Source organism: Dermacentor andersoni, chromosome 6 (genome assembly GCF_023375885.2).
Source record: "Dermacentor andersoni chromosome 6, qqDerAnde1_hic_scaffold, whole genome shotgun sequence".
NCBI lineage: Eukaryota > Metazoa > Arthropoda > Arachnida > Ixodida > Ixodidae > Dermacentor > Dermacentor andersoni.
Window position 1 is genome coordinate 113,864,430 of NC_092819.1, and position 12,809 is coordinate 113,877,238.

At 49.7% G+C, this 12,809-nt stretch overlaps 1 protein-coding gene across 2 annotated transcripts in view; it reads right to left on the reverse strand.

Moving 5' to 3' along the window:
* Positions 1 to 12,809, reverse strand: part of LOC126522276 (venom metalloproteinase BumaMPs1-like) — a 117,396-nt gene that overhangs the window by 10,686 nt on the left and 93,901 nt on the right. For both annotated transcript variants that reach the window (XM_055066315.2, XM_055066317.2), the window contains one exon: positions 8,297 to 8,437. In XM_055066315.2, coding sequence (XP_054922290.1) covers positions 8,297 to 8,437 — 141 coding nt within the window. The remainder of the gene's footprint in view (positions 1 to 8,296; positions 8,438 to 12,809) is intronic.

Below are 12,809 nucleotides of genomic sequence, written 5' to 3' on the forward strand. Positions count from 1 at the left end.
TACATGTAGCATGAACCTGCTAAATGTCGGCACACCTGGTGGAATATAACGGAACTGCAATGCAAAGTTTGTAGGTATTGAGCCTGCGTGGTGAGCATGTGAAATGGTAACGATGATGCTGATTTAATGGCATTCCCTTTGAAACTGGACGGTGAAAAGCAGCCACCTAGTGTGCCTAAAATGATCGGGTATATCATTCATGATCTCTATAACATTTTTTTCCTTTCTTCAAGACTTCTCTATCAACCTAGCCCCGCTACCTACGCGGATGTGACATGACAAGCCACCTGGTGTAATAAAATGTAACGGCAATGCAAAGGGCACATGTATAGGCGCTACGCAGCGCAAATCTTGCATGCGAGGCAAGTCGCATGATACGATGCTAATGATTATGATTATTTATTACCATCCCCTGTGAAAAGCAGCGGTGGCATAGTTACCTAGCCAGCTTGAGTTATTCAGGCACACAATGTATGTTTTTCTAACATTCTTGGATTATAATCCTTAAACTTCTTTTTCTTCCTCAAACCTTCTTTATCTACCTTGTACTGATACATGTGCAACTGCTACACGGTGTCCTACCTGGTGTAGTAATATGCAAATGCAATGCAAAACGTTCACCTATCGACGTTACGCAGCGCGCATGTCACATCACGTGTCTCCTGGCGCGCTTGGACGCGTTTATACGGCATTTTCCCGCTGAATGCTAACAAGCGCTAGCGTGGCTCTGTGGTAGGGTTGCCGACTCCTACGCAGCGGGCCCGAGTTCGATCCCGGCGGGAACGGAGTGTTTTCTCATTGCCGGCGAAAGCTGCTATGGACACCGGCGGCGACGTGCACCATCGCCACCAGAAAGTCTGTTGGAGTTCCAACAGCCATTTCTGGTGGCGATGGTGTGCGTAGCCGCCGGTGTACGGTGTCCATAGCAGCTTACGCTGTAGAAGCTCCTGTCTCGGTCCTTACTGCGTGCCGCGATTCAGTGACATATGAAATTGCTCCAGTCAATGTTCAGTGCCTCATCTGTCCGCATTCCAATGACGTTGTGCATGTCGCACGTCTGAAACCTTATTTCTCTCTCATTAACGCCGATAGTTAGATGCACCGGGATGGTGCTTCTGCCGCCGGGGATAATGCTACACGCATATTGCTTCATTTGGACAATGCGCGCTGGCGGCTCGACGAAGACGAACTGCTTGGGTCCCGAGCTGTCGGCTGAACTGGCAGCGCTGCAGTTGTTTTCTAAATATACATTGTAAATAACCTTCACCGTTTAATCCTTTGTTCGCACAACAATATATATAAATATATATACACAGTAACACAGCAACCTGGACGAGTTGGTGACTGAATTGGGGTGGCTCTGCCCACCCCTAGGAACACACACGCACACACATACCTATATATATATATGGTTGTGGCTGAGGAAATCACGCTGGGCTTGGTAGGAAAATGAAGAAAAAGAGAGTACGACGTACGTTGAATTAGCACAGAACATTTCACTGACGTTTCGGCTGGTGGACAAAGTTTTCTTTATGTATATGTATATATATATATATATTGTAAGCACTATTAACGTTCTTCGTCGTTTTCATTTGTACATAGCCATCATCATCTTCCCTCTTCTTCGACTTCTTCGCGCGTGAGCTGCGGGCGTTGCCTTTTTTGGAATAAACAGCGCTGGACAACTTGATCTGTCTCGGTATTATAAAGTGGTGGAGGTACGTCAAGATCCCGACGTCCTCTCGCGTTCCCGTCCTCCCTGGAGCTCCGTTCCGGTCGCCGCCTGCACCCAGCTACCCCTACAACAATGGACACTTCCAACCCCGGCCCTTCCGGCGCCTCTAACCCTACCACACCGACGACCCCGCCTGCGGCGCCCTCTTGGACTGTGACGAGCCCTCAGCGCGATCCCCCTGTCTTCGCGGGACTCCGCGGTGATGACGTAGACGATTGGATCGACCACTACGACCGCGTGAGTTCTTGCAACAAGTGGAACGACACCCAGAAATTGAGGCACGTCGCCTTCTACTTGACCGGTGTTGCAAAGACGTGGTATTTCAACCACGAATCCGACATCGCGGATTGGTCCACGTTTACCTCGAAGCTGCGGCAAATCTTCGCTTCCTCGTCTGGCCGTGCAGAAGTCGCCAAACAGAAGCTGGGAACGCGGCGCCAACTTCCCCAAGAGTCTTACACCTCATACATAGAGGATGTCTTGGCTCTGTGTCGCCGTGCGAATCCTAGCATGACGGAAGCCGAACGCGTTCGCCACATCTTAAAAGGCATTGGGCCTGTCGCATTCAACGCCTTAATCGTGCAAAATCCGGCTTCTGTCCAAGACATCACTTCAACGTGTCAACGCCTCGACGAGCTGCAGTCTATTCGTCTTCCACATGACTGCAGCGATCTTCAGGTTCCCCATTCTCCAGATCTACGTGCTCTTATCCGCACCATCATCCGCGAAGAGCTTCAACTACAAGACCTCAGGCGTCCACCTGCTGCCTGCGCCCCAACCCCCGCCTTCGACTTGCGCGAGGTCGTAAAGCAGGAGTTGACAGCGATGACTACACCCATGACGCATCTGGCTCCGGTAGCGCGCTCCACACCTACCTACGCGGATGTTGTTTCGCTACCCACCCCTACCGTGCCTTCCGTGCCTACTGGCGCTTCCTATGACCATTTGGCTTCGATGGGAACCAGAGCACTTGCTGCGCCATCGTACCCTCAGTGGCGTCCACCTCGTCCAGTTTGTTTTTACTGCGGTATACGCGGCCATATATCTCGCTTCTGTCGCCGGCGCCAGCAGGATGAAAGGCGAGGCTATGCTGAGCACGAAAGAGACCGCACTCGCCGATCAGACGACTACTATCCCGGACCGCACTCGTCCCCGCAACAGCGTTCTGCGTCTCCACCAGCTGCTCCCAATCTGCCTCATAGTTCCCGTTCGGCCAGACGTCGTTCCCCATCCCCTTACCGGCGCTCTACATCCCCGCTTCGCCCCACTTCCCATTTTGTCGACCAGCACTCGGAAAACTAACTGTTGCAGTTTTTGGAGGGGAAACTGCTTCTTATCGGTCTTCAAAAATTCCTCCTGTTCGCCCGGCCAACATGCTTTCTGTGACTGTCGAAGGTGTTCCCGCGTCAGCTCTCATCGATACCGGTGCCGCCGTTTCTGTTCTTCGGAGTGATCTGTGTTCGCGGCTCCGTAAAGTAAAAACGCCTTATCTTGGACCTATTTTGCGTGGTGCTAATAATGCATTCATTCACCCTGACGGACAGTGTACTGCTCGTGTTCTCATCGACGGCATACGCCACCACATCGAGTTTATCATCCTTCCAACGTGTATCCATGAACTTATACTAGGTTGGGACTTCCTACATTCTGCTTCAGCCGTCATTTCATGTAGAGAGGAAGTTGTCCACATCACGGATACAGAGCTTGAACCTGTTGCGGACTCTTCACTTTCATGCGTGAACTTGACCATCGCTGCCGACTACGTCCTGCGTCCTGGTCACGAAGACGTTGTAGCCGTAACATCCAGTCAGATCGCCGACGGAGACGCCCTAGTCGCCCCTTCTTCCCGCTGTACTTCTCGCGGAATTCTCATTGCCACCTGTCTCGTCCGGTTTTCACGCGGCCGCGCCCTTCTGTCTGCTTGCAACACGACCCCAGATCCTGTGATGCTGCCCAAAGGGATGACTGTGGCAACCCTCGCCGACACTCAACCTATCTCTCTAGTCGCGCTTTGCCCTTCATCGCCAGCCCCAACCTCAGGTTTGGATGATTCTTTCCCTCCTCCAGCCGTTCTTGGTTCTGACCTAACAGCCGCGCAGTCCGAAGCCCTAATGATGGTCTTGGCAAAACACAAAGCCTGTTTCGATAGCTGTTCCCCTGTGTTGAGCCAAACTCCTGCGGCTACACACCGCATCGAAACCGATGGTTCCGCTATTATACGACGACGCCCCTATCGTGTATCGCCATCCGAACGCAAGGTCATTGAACAACAGGTTGCTGACATGCTTGCGCGGAAGATAATACGACCTTCATCTAGCCCATGGGCGTCTCCCGTGGTCCTGGTAAAGAAAAAAGATGGCTCAGTTCGCTTTTGCGTGGATTATCGAGCGCTCAATAAGATCACACGCAAGGACGTATATCCAATACCTCGAATTGACGACGCTTTGGACACACTACAAGGGGCGGAGTATTTCTCCAGCCTTGATCTTCGGTCAGGATATTGGCAAATTCCGATGAACGAGACTGACAAAGAAAAGACCGCATTCGCTACACCGGATGGCCTTTATGAATTTAACGTGATGCCTTTTGGCCTTTGTAATGCTCCTGCCACATTTGAGCGCATGATAGACAACGTCCTTCGTGGTCTAAAATGGAAGACATGCCTCTGTTATCTGGACGATATTGTCATCTTTTCGTCTGACTTCAGCCAACATCTTCATCGATTAGACGAAGTTCTCAAGTGCCTTGCGAATGCTGGTCTCCAAATCAATACAAAAAAATGCAAATTTGCAAGCAAAACAATAAAAGTATTGGGTCACGTCGTCTCAAAAGCTGGCATCCAGCCTGACCCCGAAAAGATTAGTGCCGTTCTTCAGTTTCCTCGCCCCCAGCAACAGAAAGATCTACGTAGTTTCCTCGGCTTGACGTCATATTTTCGTAGATTTATACGCAACTGGACTAGATACGCAACTGGACTAGCGACTGCGAGTCGGCTTTTCAAGCTCTTAAGCGGCATCTTACTTCTGGACCAGTGCTTCGCCACTTCGATAATCGTGCCCCCACCATACTCCATACTGACGCAAGCGCACAAGGTATTGGCGCAGTACTTCTGCAACGTAATACAGAATCTAAAGAGCAAGTCATAGCATATGCCAGCCGAACACTTTCTCCAGCTGAGCGGAACTACACCATTACAGAGCAAGAGTGCCTGGCTATCGTTTGGTCGATTCAGAAATTTCGCCCATACCTTTACGGCCGCCACTTCACCATCGTCACCGACCATCATGCTCTGTGTTGGCTGTCATCAATGAAAAAGATGTCAGGACGCTTAGGACGCTGGATACTGCGATTGCAGGAATATGACTTCACTATAACATACAAGTCTGGAAAACGCCATCATGATGCAGACGCATTGTCTCGCTGCCCACTCTCACTCTCTCCCGGTAACGCGCCGTCGTCTCCCCAACCACGTCGTTCCGATGCTACGCTTGCCTCCCACCAGCTCTCGATAACGCCCCTGGACCAAGTTATGCTTTCATCACGCTCTGATTTCGTCTCGCTTCAGCGGGCCGACTCCTACTGTCGAGCTTTCATGGATCGCCTTAGTGGGTTCACCGAACCACCCAACAGGCGCTTGCGACGCCAACTTCGACAATTCCGCCTTCAAGGTGGCGTGCTACACCGCTACGTTTACCACCCAACAGGTCACCGGTGGGTCCCAGTTCTACCTCGCTGCCTTCGCTTGCGGGTATTAGAGGCACTTCACGACGATGTATCGGCTGGCCACTTAGGCTTCCACAAGACTTACGACCGCATAAGGACCCGCTGCTTCTGGCCTGGCCTATCCACAACGGTGGCCAAATACATTGCCTCTTGTGCGTCATGTCAGCACCGCAAACGCTCGACATCCCCTCCTGCCGGTTTACTACAACCTCTCCCTTGCCCGGACGCACCTTTTGAATTTGTTGGCATTGATTTATATGGTCCCTTGCCGTTGACACCCTCCGGTCACCGTTGGATTGTCACTTCGGTCGACCATTTAACAAGATATGCCGAGACTGCCCCTCTGCGATCCGGCACCGCTTCCGAGGTCGCCGACTTTTTCTTGCGCGCCATCGTCTTGCGCCACGGGGCTCCTCGCGTTCTTCTCAGTGACCGTGGCAAGGCGTTCATTTCACAAGTTCTCGAGGAAGTTCTTCGGGCCACTAATACCGTCCACAAATCTACTTCTACTTATCATCCGCAAACCAATGGCCTTACTGAGCGCTTCCACCGTACGCTGTCTGACATGATTGCCATGTACATCCGTCCTGACCACACTGACTGGGATAAAATTCTTCCTTTTGTGACATTCGCATATAATACTGCTATTCAACGGACTACCGGCTACAGCCCTTTCTTCCTTGTGTATGGACGATCTCCTTCCACCACATTCGACAGAGAACTATTTTTCGCACCTTCTTCGCCTGACGCGTCGCTTCCAGAAGATTTTGCTGCCCGAGTTGCACATTGCCGTCAAATATATATATATATATATATATATATAGCAATCGGCCACGCTGCCGTAAATGGCTCTGGGAATGACAACTTGCCATCAGGTGGCCGTGTCGCCGCCGCGTGATGTTCGCCGGTGAGAATGTGCACCAGGAGATCCTGGGCGTTGAAGAGCGGCCGCCCGCACTGACGTGCCGCGCAAGCAGCGAGACCATCAGCCCAATCGTTGGGTGTGCCTTCGTAGCGTTTCAGTGGACGGATCACGCTTCGACAGCACACTCGAATCGCCCGAACTCGGCCAAATGCCGCGTGCCTCGCACGTCTGGTCCCTTCCGACGGCATCCCGCGATGGTCTCTGGAGCATCTTGAAGCCTCTAGCGCGTCTTTTGCGTCTTTCGCGCATGGGCAGGTCTTCAAAGATGATGGCACAAGCTGTGTTACTGGCCTTCGTTTCCTTCAGCGAGGCCTCACTTAGCGCGGGGCCAACAGTGACTCCGTTGAAATTCTAGCGTATGGAGGTATAGGCGATTCTGCCTGCTGCGATCCGTGAACATATCGCGTTCCTGGAGTGCTAGGGTGCGATCTTGTACGCGTTCCAAAATAGAACGCAGGCGGTCCGTTCCACCGAGCCGCACACAATTGGTCAATTTGAACCGTGACGAATGCCATGACGTCAATTGTGCCGTGATATCTGCTGTCAATCATTCCGTGTCGTCGGCTATCGGACGAATGCAATGGAACGGACTGCCTATTTCCCGACGTAAAGAACGGACCGCCTCCGTTCTATTTTGGAACGCGTACAAGATCGCACCCCTAATGTCTAAAGTATTAAAGGAGCAGGGGCGTCTATGCGCTCCGGTGTTTATGAATTCGGGTGCCGCTCCACCGACTGCTGTGACGGAAAGTGGCGCAGGTCTCTAAATGTGATGGTGCAGTGTCGAATGCCGACGAATAGACAGAGAATCGCGATGGAAAAAAAGGGCTGGCAACAGCGGTCTATCACGGAGCAGGCTGTGAGCCTTTTTACTGAAACCTTGCTGGGTGTAGCTGCAGCGGCAAGATGGTGCAGCTCCCGATCTTCACTGTGTTGCCGCCGCAGCATCTGGGCTGGCGTAGACTGCCAAATTAAAGCAGCAGTGGTGCTCTTCCGCGTGTTTATGTGTTGTGGTTTAGCCGGTGGCGCTCGATTGTGATGCGCTGCCTAGAAGTGGGATGACACGGAAGCAATGGTCGCCAGGCGCTTTGCATCGCCTGGTGTGGAGCCAACAATTGGTGAGCCGGTGTATGCTATGGGGTAGCCTGCGCACGTGCTGCTGGGCACCACTGCAGCGTCAAGGTGGTGCACCTGAGGAGCTCGGGCTGCGGAGCAGTGCTGGCCGCGCTCGTCATAGGCGTACATGAGCAGGCGGAAAACAGCCGTCAAAGCAGCACTTCCTTCTGCACTGGACCGGTACTTGTGGACTTCGTGGCTGTCCCATGCTCTGGCGCCACCTCGAACCCGAGGGGCACTATGGGAACGCTGTCACCATGAGTGGCATGGGAGCCAGCTGTGGAAAACGATGACGACGAATGCGCGAGCATTGGCACGAGCAGGTTAACGGTTATACCGAGGGACGCCGATGAGCAAGCCCTGGAAGAACTCGACGAACGCGCGCAATGGCACACAGCGCGCTCGCATGGTTACGCCGAAGGACGGCAACGCTCAACACACGAATGGGCGCCTAGGAGCTGCGCTCTAATATGAGGATATCAATGTTATAGGCGTATATAGCAGAGTTTACGAGCAGAAATAGGCTGTAGTATGTGCACCAAAACAATGCGCAGATTTCTTGGGTCACCATGTACTACATAGATTCAAGACTGCTAATTGCGCTAGTTGAAATGTTGGATTCATAGTTACGATACATCAGCGCCGACACAACGGACAAAGAAAGGAAGTGCACAATACGAGCGCTGTATAGATTGCGCTACATACATAGTTGAATTGCTTGTTGAGTCCCCTCCAAAAAGTGCGTAATTTACTAGGGTCCATCAGGTGCACGGTAGAAAGGCTTCCACAATCCTTACGTTATATATTTGTTTATGGCCCTTTGGCTGCAGCGTGAAAATTTATCCCTGTGTGCTCCATGTGACTGTGGACTCATTATGTATCCCTCTCGGGCAGGGCAATCCACTGAGGTTCCTTCGCCATCGTGGTAAGAGCCAAGTCTGCATTGAAAGAAGGAAGAGGGATCACGTTGCAAGTTTCATATCTTGAAAATGACACGAAATATGTTTAAAAAAGAAGATTTTATCACTGCTATCCAATTTCGTGGTGATTGCTTCTGCAATCCGAGACAATGGGCATGTATCTCTAAATTTCTGCCATAATAAACAAATTGAGCCAAGGGCAGGTCAAAACTGGCCGTCAGCATATGCCTATGTCAACATCAGAAGCAAATCCCCCAGAATGCGTTTGTTCCACCAAGTACGTGGCTAACTACACACGTACAACACCAGTAAAAAGCTTAAGAAGCGACTAAGAAAACTAGCTGAGTACATCGAAGGAATTAATGCGAAGAAAATGGGTCCAGACTGTCATTGAAGTGAGGAGCGCTGAGCGACAGAGAGGTGAAGAATAAGTCGGTAACAAAATTTCATGTCGAGTAGGAAATGAGCAACAGAAGGAGTCCAGTTCATGTTTAAGTAAAGCTAATTGAGCCGAAGTGTGTATTTCGCGATAAAATTCAGTAAACAGTGAAGGTATTTGAGTAAACAAACGCAAGGAAGAGGTTTGCTTATTATGAATTTCCACATGTGTCTCAGATTCGCTCACTCGGTTTTTTTTCAAACAGTATTTCCTTTCCGATGAAGAAAAAAGTCGTCATATCCTACACGTATGTGAGAATCACTCATAAACCAACATTTCTTAGTGGATATGACTTAAACATCTTCTCATCAAGCGTGTTTGTTTACTTCTATGTAGGTCAACGCTCCTCGCTCAACCCGGCGCAGCAGCGCAAGGATGCCGCGGCGTCGCTGGCTCAACTCAAGATTGCGGGTTCGATCCCGATGGCGGTGGCCGCATTTTCATGAAGGCGATATGCACAGACGTTCATTTACTTAGATTCCGCAATCATCACCAGCATACTTTTGTGTCCACTGCAGGACGAATGCCTCTCCGAGCCATCTCCAAATACCCTGTCTTTCGCTGGCTGATTCCAACTTGCGCCTGCAAATTTGCTAATTTCATCACCCCATCTAATTTCCTCCCGTCTTCGACTGTGCTGCCCTTCTATTGGCACCAATTCTGTAAATTCTGTAAAGGAGAAGTGAAGAGAAGACAGGAACGATGAAAAGGCGAGAGAGAAAGACGAAGATTGGAGAGGAGGACAGGAAAAGGCGACTACCGTTTCCCCCAGGTGGGTCAGCCCGGAGGTGCCGTCTATATGAAGCAGAGGCAAAATAGGTGTGTTGCCTCTGCCGGGCGGGCCTTAAAGCTCCGAGCATCCGGCATCGGCTCAACCCCCAGGATCCCCCTTTTTCCAGACACGGCTAAGCCGCGCACGGCTACACGCGGGAGGGTCCAACTCTTGCGTGCTCGGGTACGTGGTGTCGCAACACACCAAACGCCTGCTGACGCAGGCGACCCTGCGGGGTCTCCCTTTCTGTGACACAGCCATTCTTTTGCACCTCCCTCCTGCACCCCTCGGGCTGCCCTTCACGACACAGGACACTACTACGTGCGCTCCTGACATTCGCCGAGGCTGTCGGCCTCGCCGACCGCCTTTAGCTCCATCGCATTTCCGCGGCGTGCTGCTGTTTCTGGTGCACTTTCTCTCCCTCTACTTTCTTTCCCTACCCCCTGTGCAGCGCGGTTGAGGTGTCTTCTGCTGAGGGACAGCTACTGCGCCGCACTTTACCCCAACCCTTCCTTCCCATCAACAAGAATCTCCTTCTCTCTCTCTCTCTCTCATACAAAATTATCAACAAGAGGCCGATCCTTAAAATCTCGTAGATGCGTTTCGGTCAAGTCGTACACGCTAATAGCTTTGAGCAAAACGTGAACAAGGTGAATGCAGGAGCCAACGTTTCGACAAGTGGACTTGTCTTCTTCAAGGCCTTGAAGAAGACAAGTCCACTTGTCGAAACGGTGGCTCCTGCATTCACCTTGTTCACGTTTCACTCATCGTCTTGAATTTCCATCTCCCGCATTCCCCGAATTTACGCTAATAGCTTTTTAATTCAGCTGCGTTTGCATGTTAAGCCATTTCCCTGATTCTAGCTATTCTGCATGTTGATGTAGCAAATATTACCGTCCCTGTTCTTGTCATTTGTGCGTTACTTCTTCACTCTTGGTGCTCTAACTCTGACCTTCGCTGGTGTGTCGCTATACTGAACACTTCACCTTCGTTCCTGGTTGTCTGGGATCCACCTAATGAAGCTACTGTCCATGCCGCGAACTGACGTCCACCCGTGTTGCTGCGCTCTCGTGAAAATGTATCCCGCCATGCACAGAAACGCGTACGCGGACGGCTCGGTGCACTTGTCCGTTGATGTCAGCGATCATAAATTTATTGCCTTACCTAGCGTGCAAATTTGCCTTTTTACTAAAACCACTGCCCTTTAAATTGCATGATCATGGCTTTCAACCTCTGGTACCATGCACATTGGGTCTTGCACTTCCTTCGAAATATTCCGGAGATCGGCAACTTCTTTGGCTGTTTGCTTCGCGATCCCTGTCCCCTGTCCGTGCAGTACGTCAATCATTCCGCCCATTACCACCACTAGATTCGCCGCCTCCATTTAGTTCAAGATGTGTTGCTTGGCTTTCGCTGTCCCTTCTTTGATCGGTCTTCCCGGGAGCGCATTAACCTGCACTTGCTCGCCTGCACTAACCCTCTCTATTATCACTTTATCACACTATTATCACTCATTTATAACCAAAAAGACAAAGAACCAGAAAAGTATGATAAATGATCTATATATATTGTGCGGTATATCTAACACTTCTAACAACTAAGTGAGCGAAAAGTCAAATAAAACTTCTCGCTTTCACTCCTGCTGCGTTGAGAAGGCACTTCCACTCGGCATATCGGTTCCCTTCGGCGTCGCTCCAGAGAGTGACACTCAACGATTTCTGCAACAGCGCTATCAGGCGGAACATTGGGCTAATCTTAAATGTTTGCAAGAAGAAAAAAAAAACGCGTTTCGTATAACAGCATCAGCGTCTATTCTGGGTTCTACGAAAGCAACTCTTACGAAATCACTGGCACGAGCTCTGCAAGCACCTCAGGTTCGGGGCATGATACAGAAAATTATGGCACGCCTTTCACGACATGAAGTATGGTGGTCATCATGCTGAGCCGTGATCTGAACTTTTAATGGCTCTCAACCTTATGTCGGCAGATGTTACTAACCAAGCGGCTGTTAGCATTTTTCTTGAGAGGAACCTTTAGCTCGGGGACTCTCATGCGCCAAGTTTGGTAATGTTTGTTGCATTTAAAAGAAAAAGTTAAAATGTAGTGATGGTTGGTGTTACATCTTTTTATTTATATGGCCAATCCTTTACTATAAATTGGCTAAAAGTGGCAATTTTCAAAAAACACCTATCAAGGTTTCGACTCTGTAAGTGAGCAATTAAAAATATATTATAATTATGTAAATTGCTCTTAATAGTTCACATAAGGCGGACAAAGTTCATATATGCTACATGGCACCGCAATCAACGACTAATATGTCATCAGAAATTTTGCATTGCTCTCGTAAAGAATGCCAGTAATTCATGTTAGATGTAAAATGGCGCACCAAATTTGTCCATTTTGGATGCTGAAACAAATACAGTTCACAGAAGTGCGATGACTGTTAATCGTGCAGAGCTATGGATTTGTAAAATTCGTGTTCGTATCTTGAAGGTTAGCAATTTTCGCAAATCCGTTTTAAAATTTCAGGCCCTAAAGCAAAATTCGCTCCTAACAGTCACCAAAATTTGCCTTTCTCTTGCAAATGCCACATATTTCGTTAAAGTCGGTCCAAGGGTTATCTCAGAAAACAGAAAATCATTTATGCCTTTTACATGTAATCTCAATAGGCGGCTTCGGAGTTGGCACCGAGCTAAAGATGACGCTTAAGCACCATCAATCTGCAGGAAGTCCTTTCAGTTGATGAGGATGAGATTGCGGGAAATATGGTGCACCTAACCCAAACTGAGTTCTTCCATGAAATTGAAGGCACGAAGCAGTGTTCGAGGCTTGAAAATGAACAAATCCCGTATGAACATTTTGTGAAGTTGGAAGCGAGACCATTGAAAATTTTCTCGAGGTAAGGAATAACGTAACAATCGATGTATGTGTCGCACTTGAGTGAAGACCAGTGGCGTAACAAATATTTAACGAGTGTGGGGGGAGCGCGGGCTTGGTCTCTCTCTCATTATATATATATATATATGTATGTATATATGTATTGAGAAGCCCACAAACAAAAACGCCAAGGGCAACATAGAGGAAATTGTACTAATTGAACGAACGAAATAAATAATGGCAGTGCACGGGAATAAACAACGTGCTGCGGGTGGGAATATACATATATTGCCAGCCTAGTT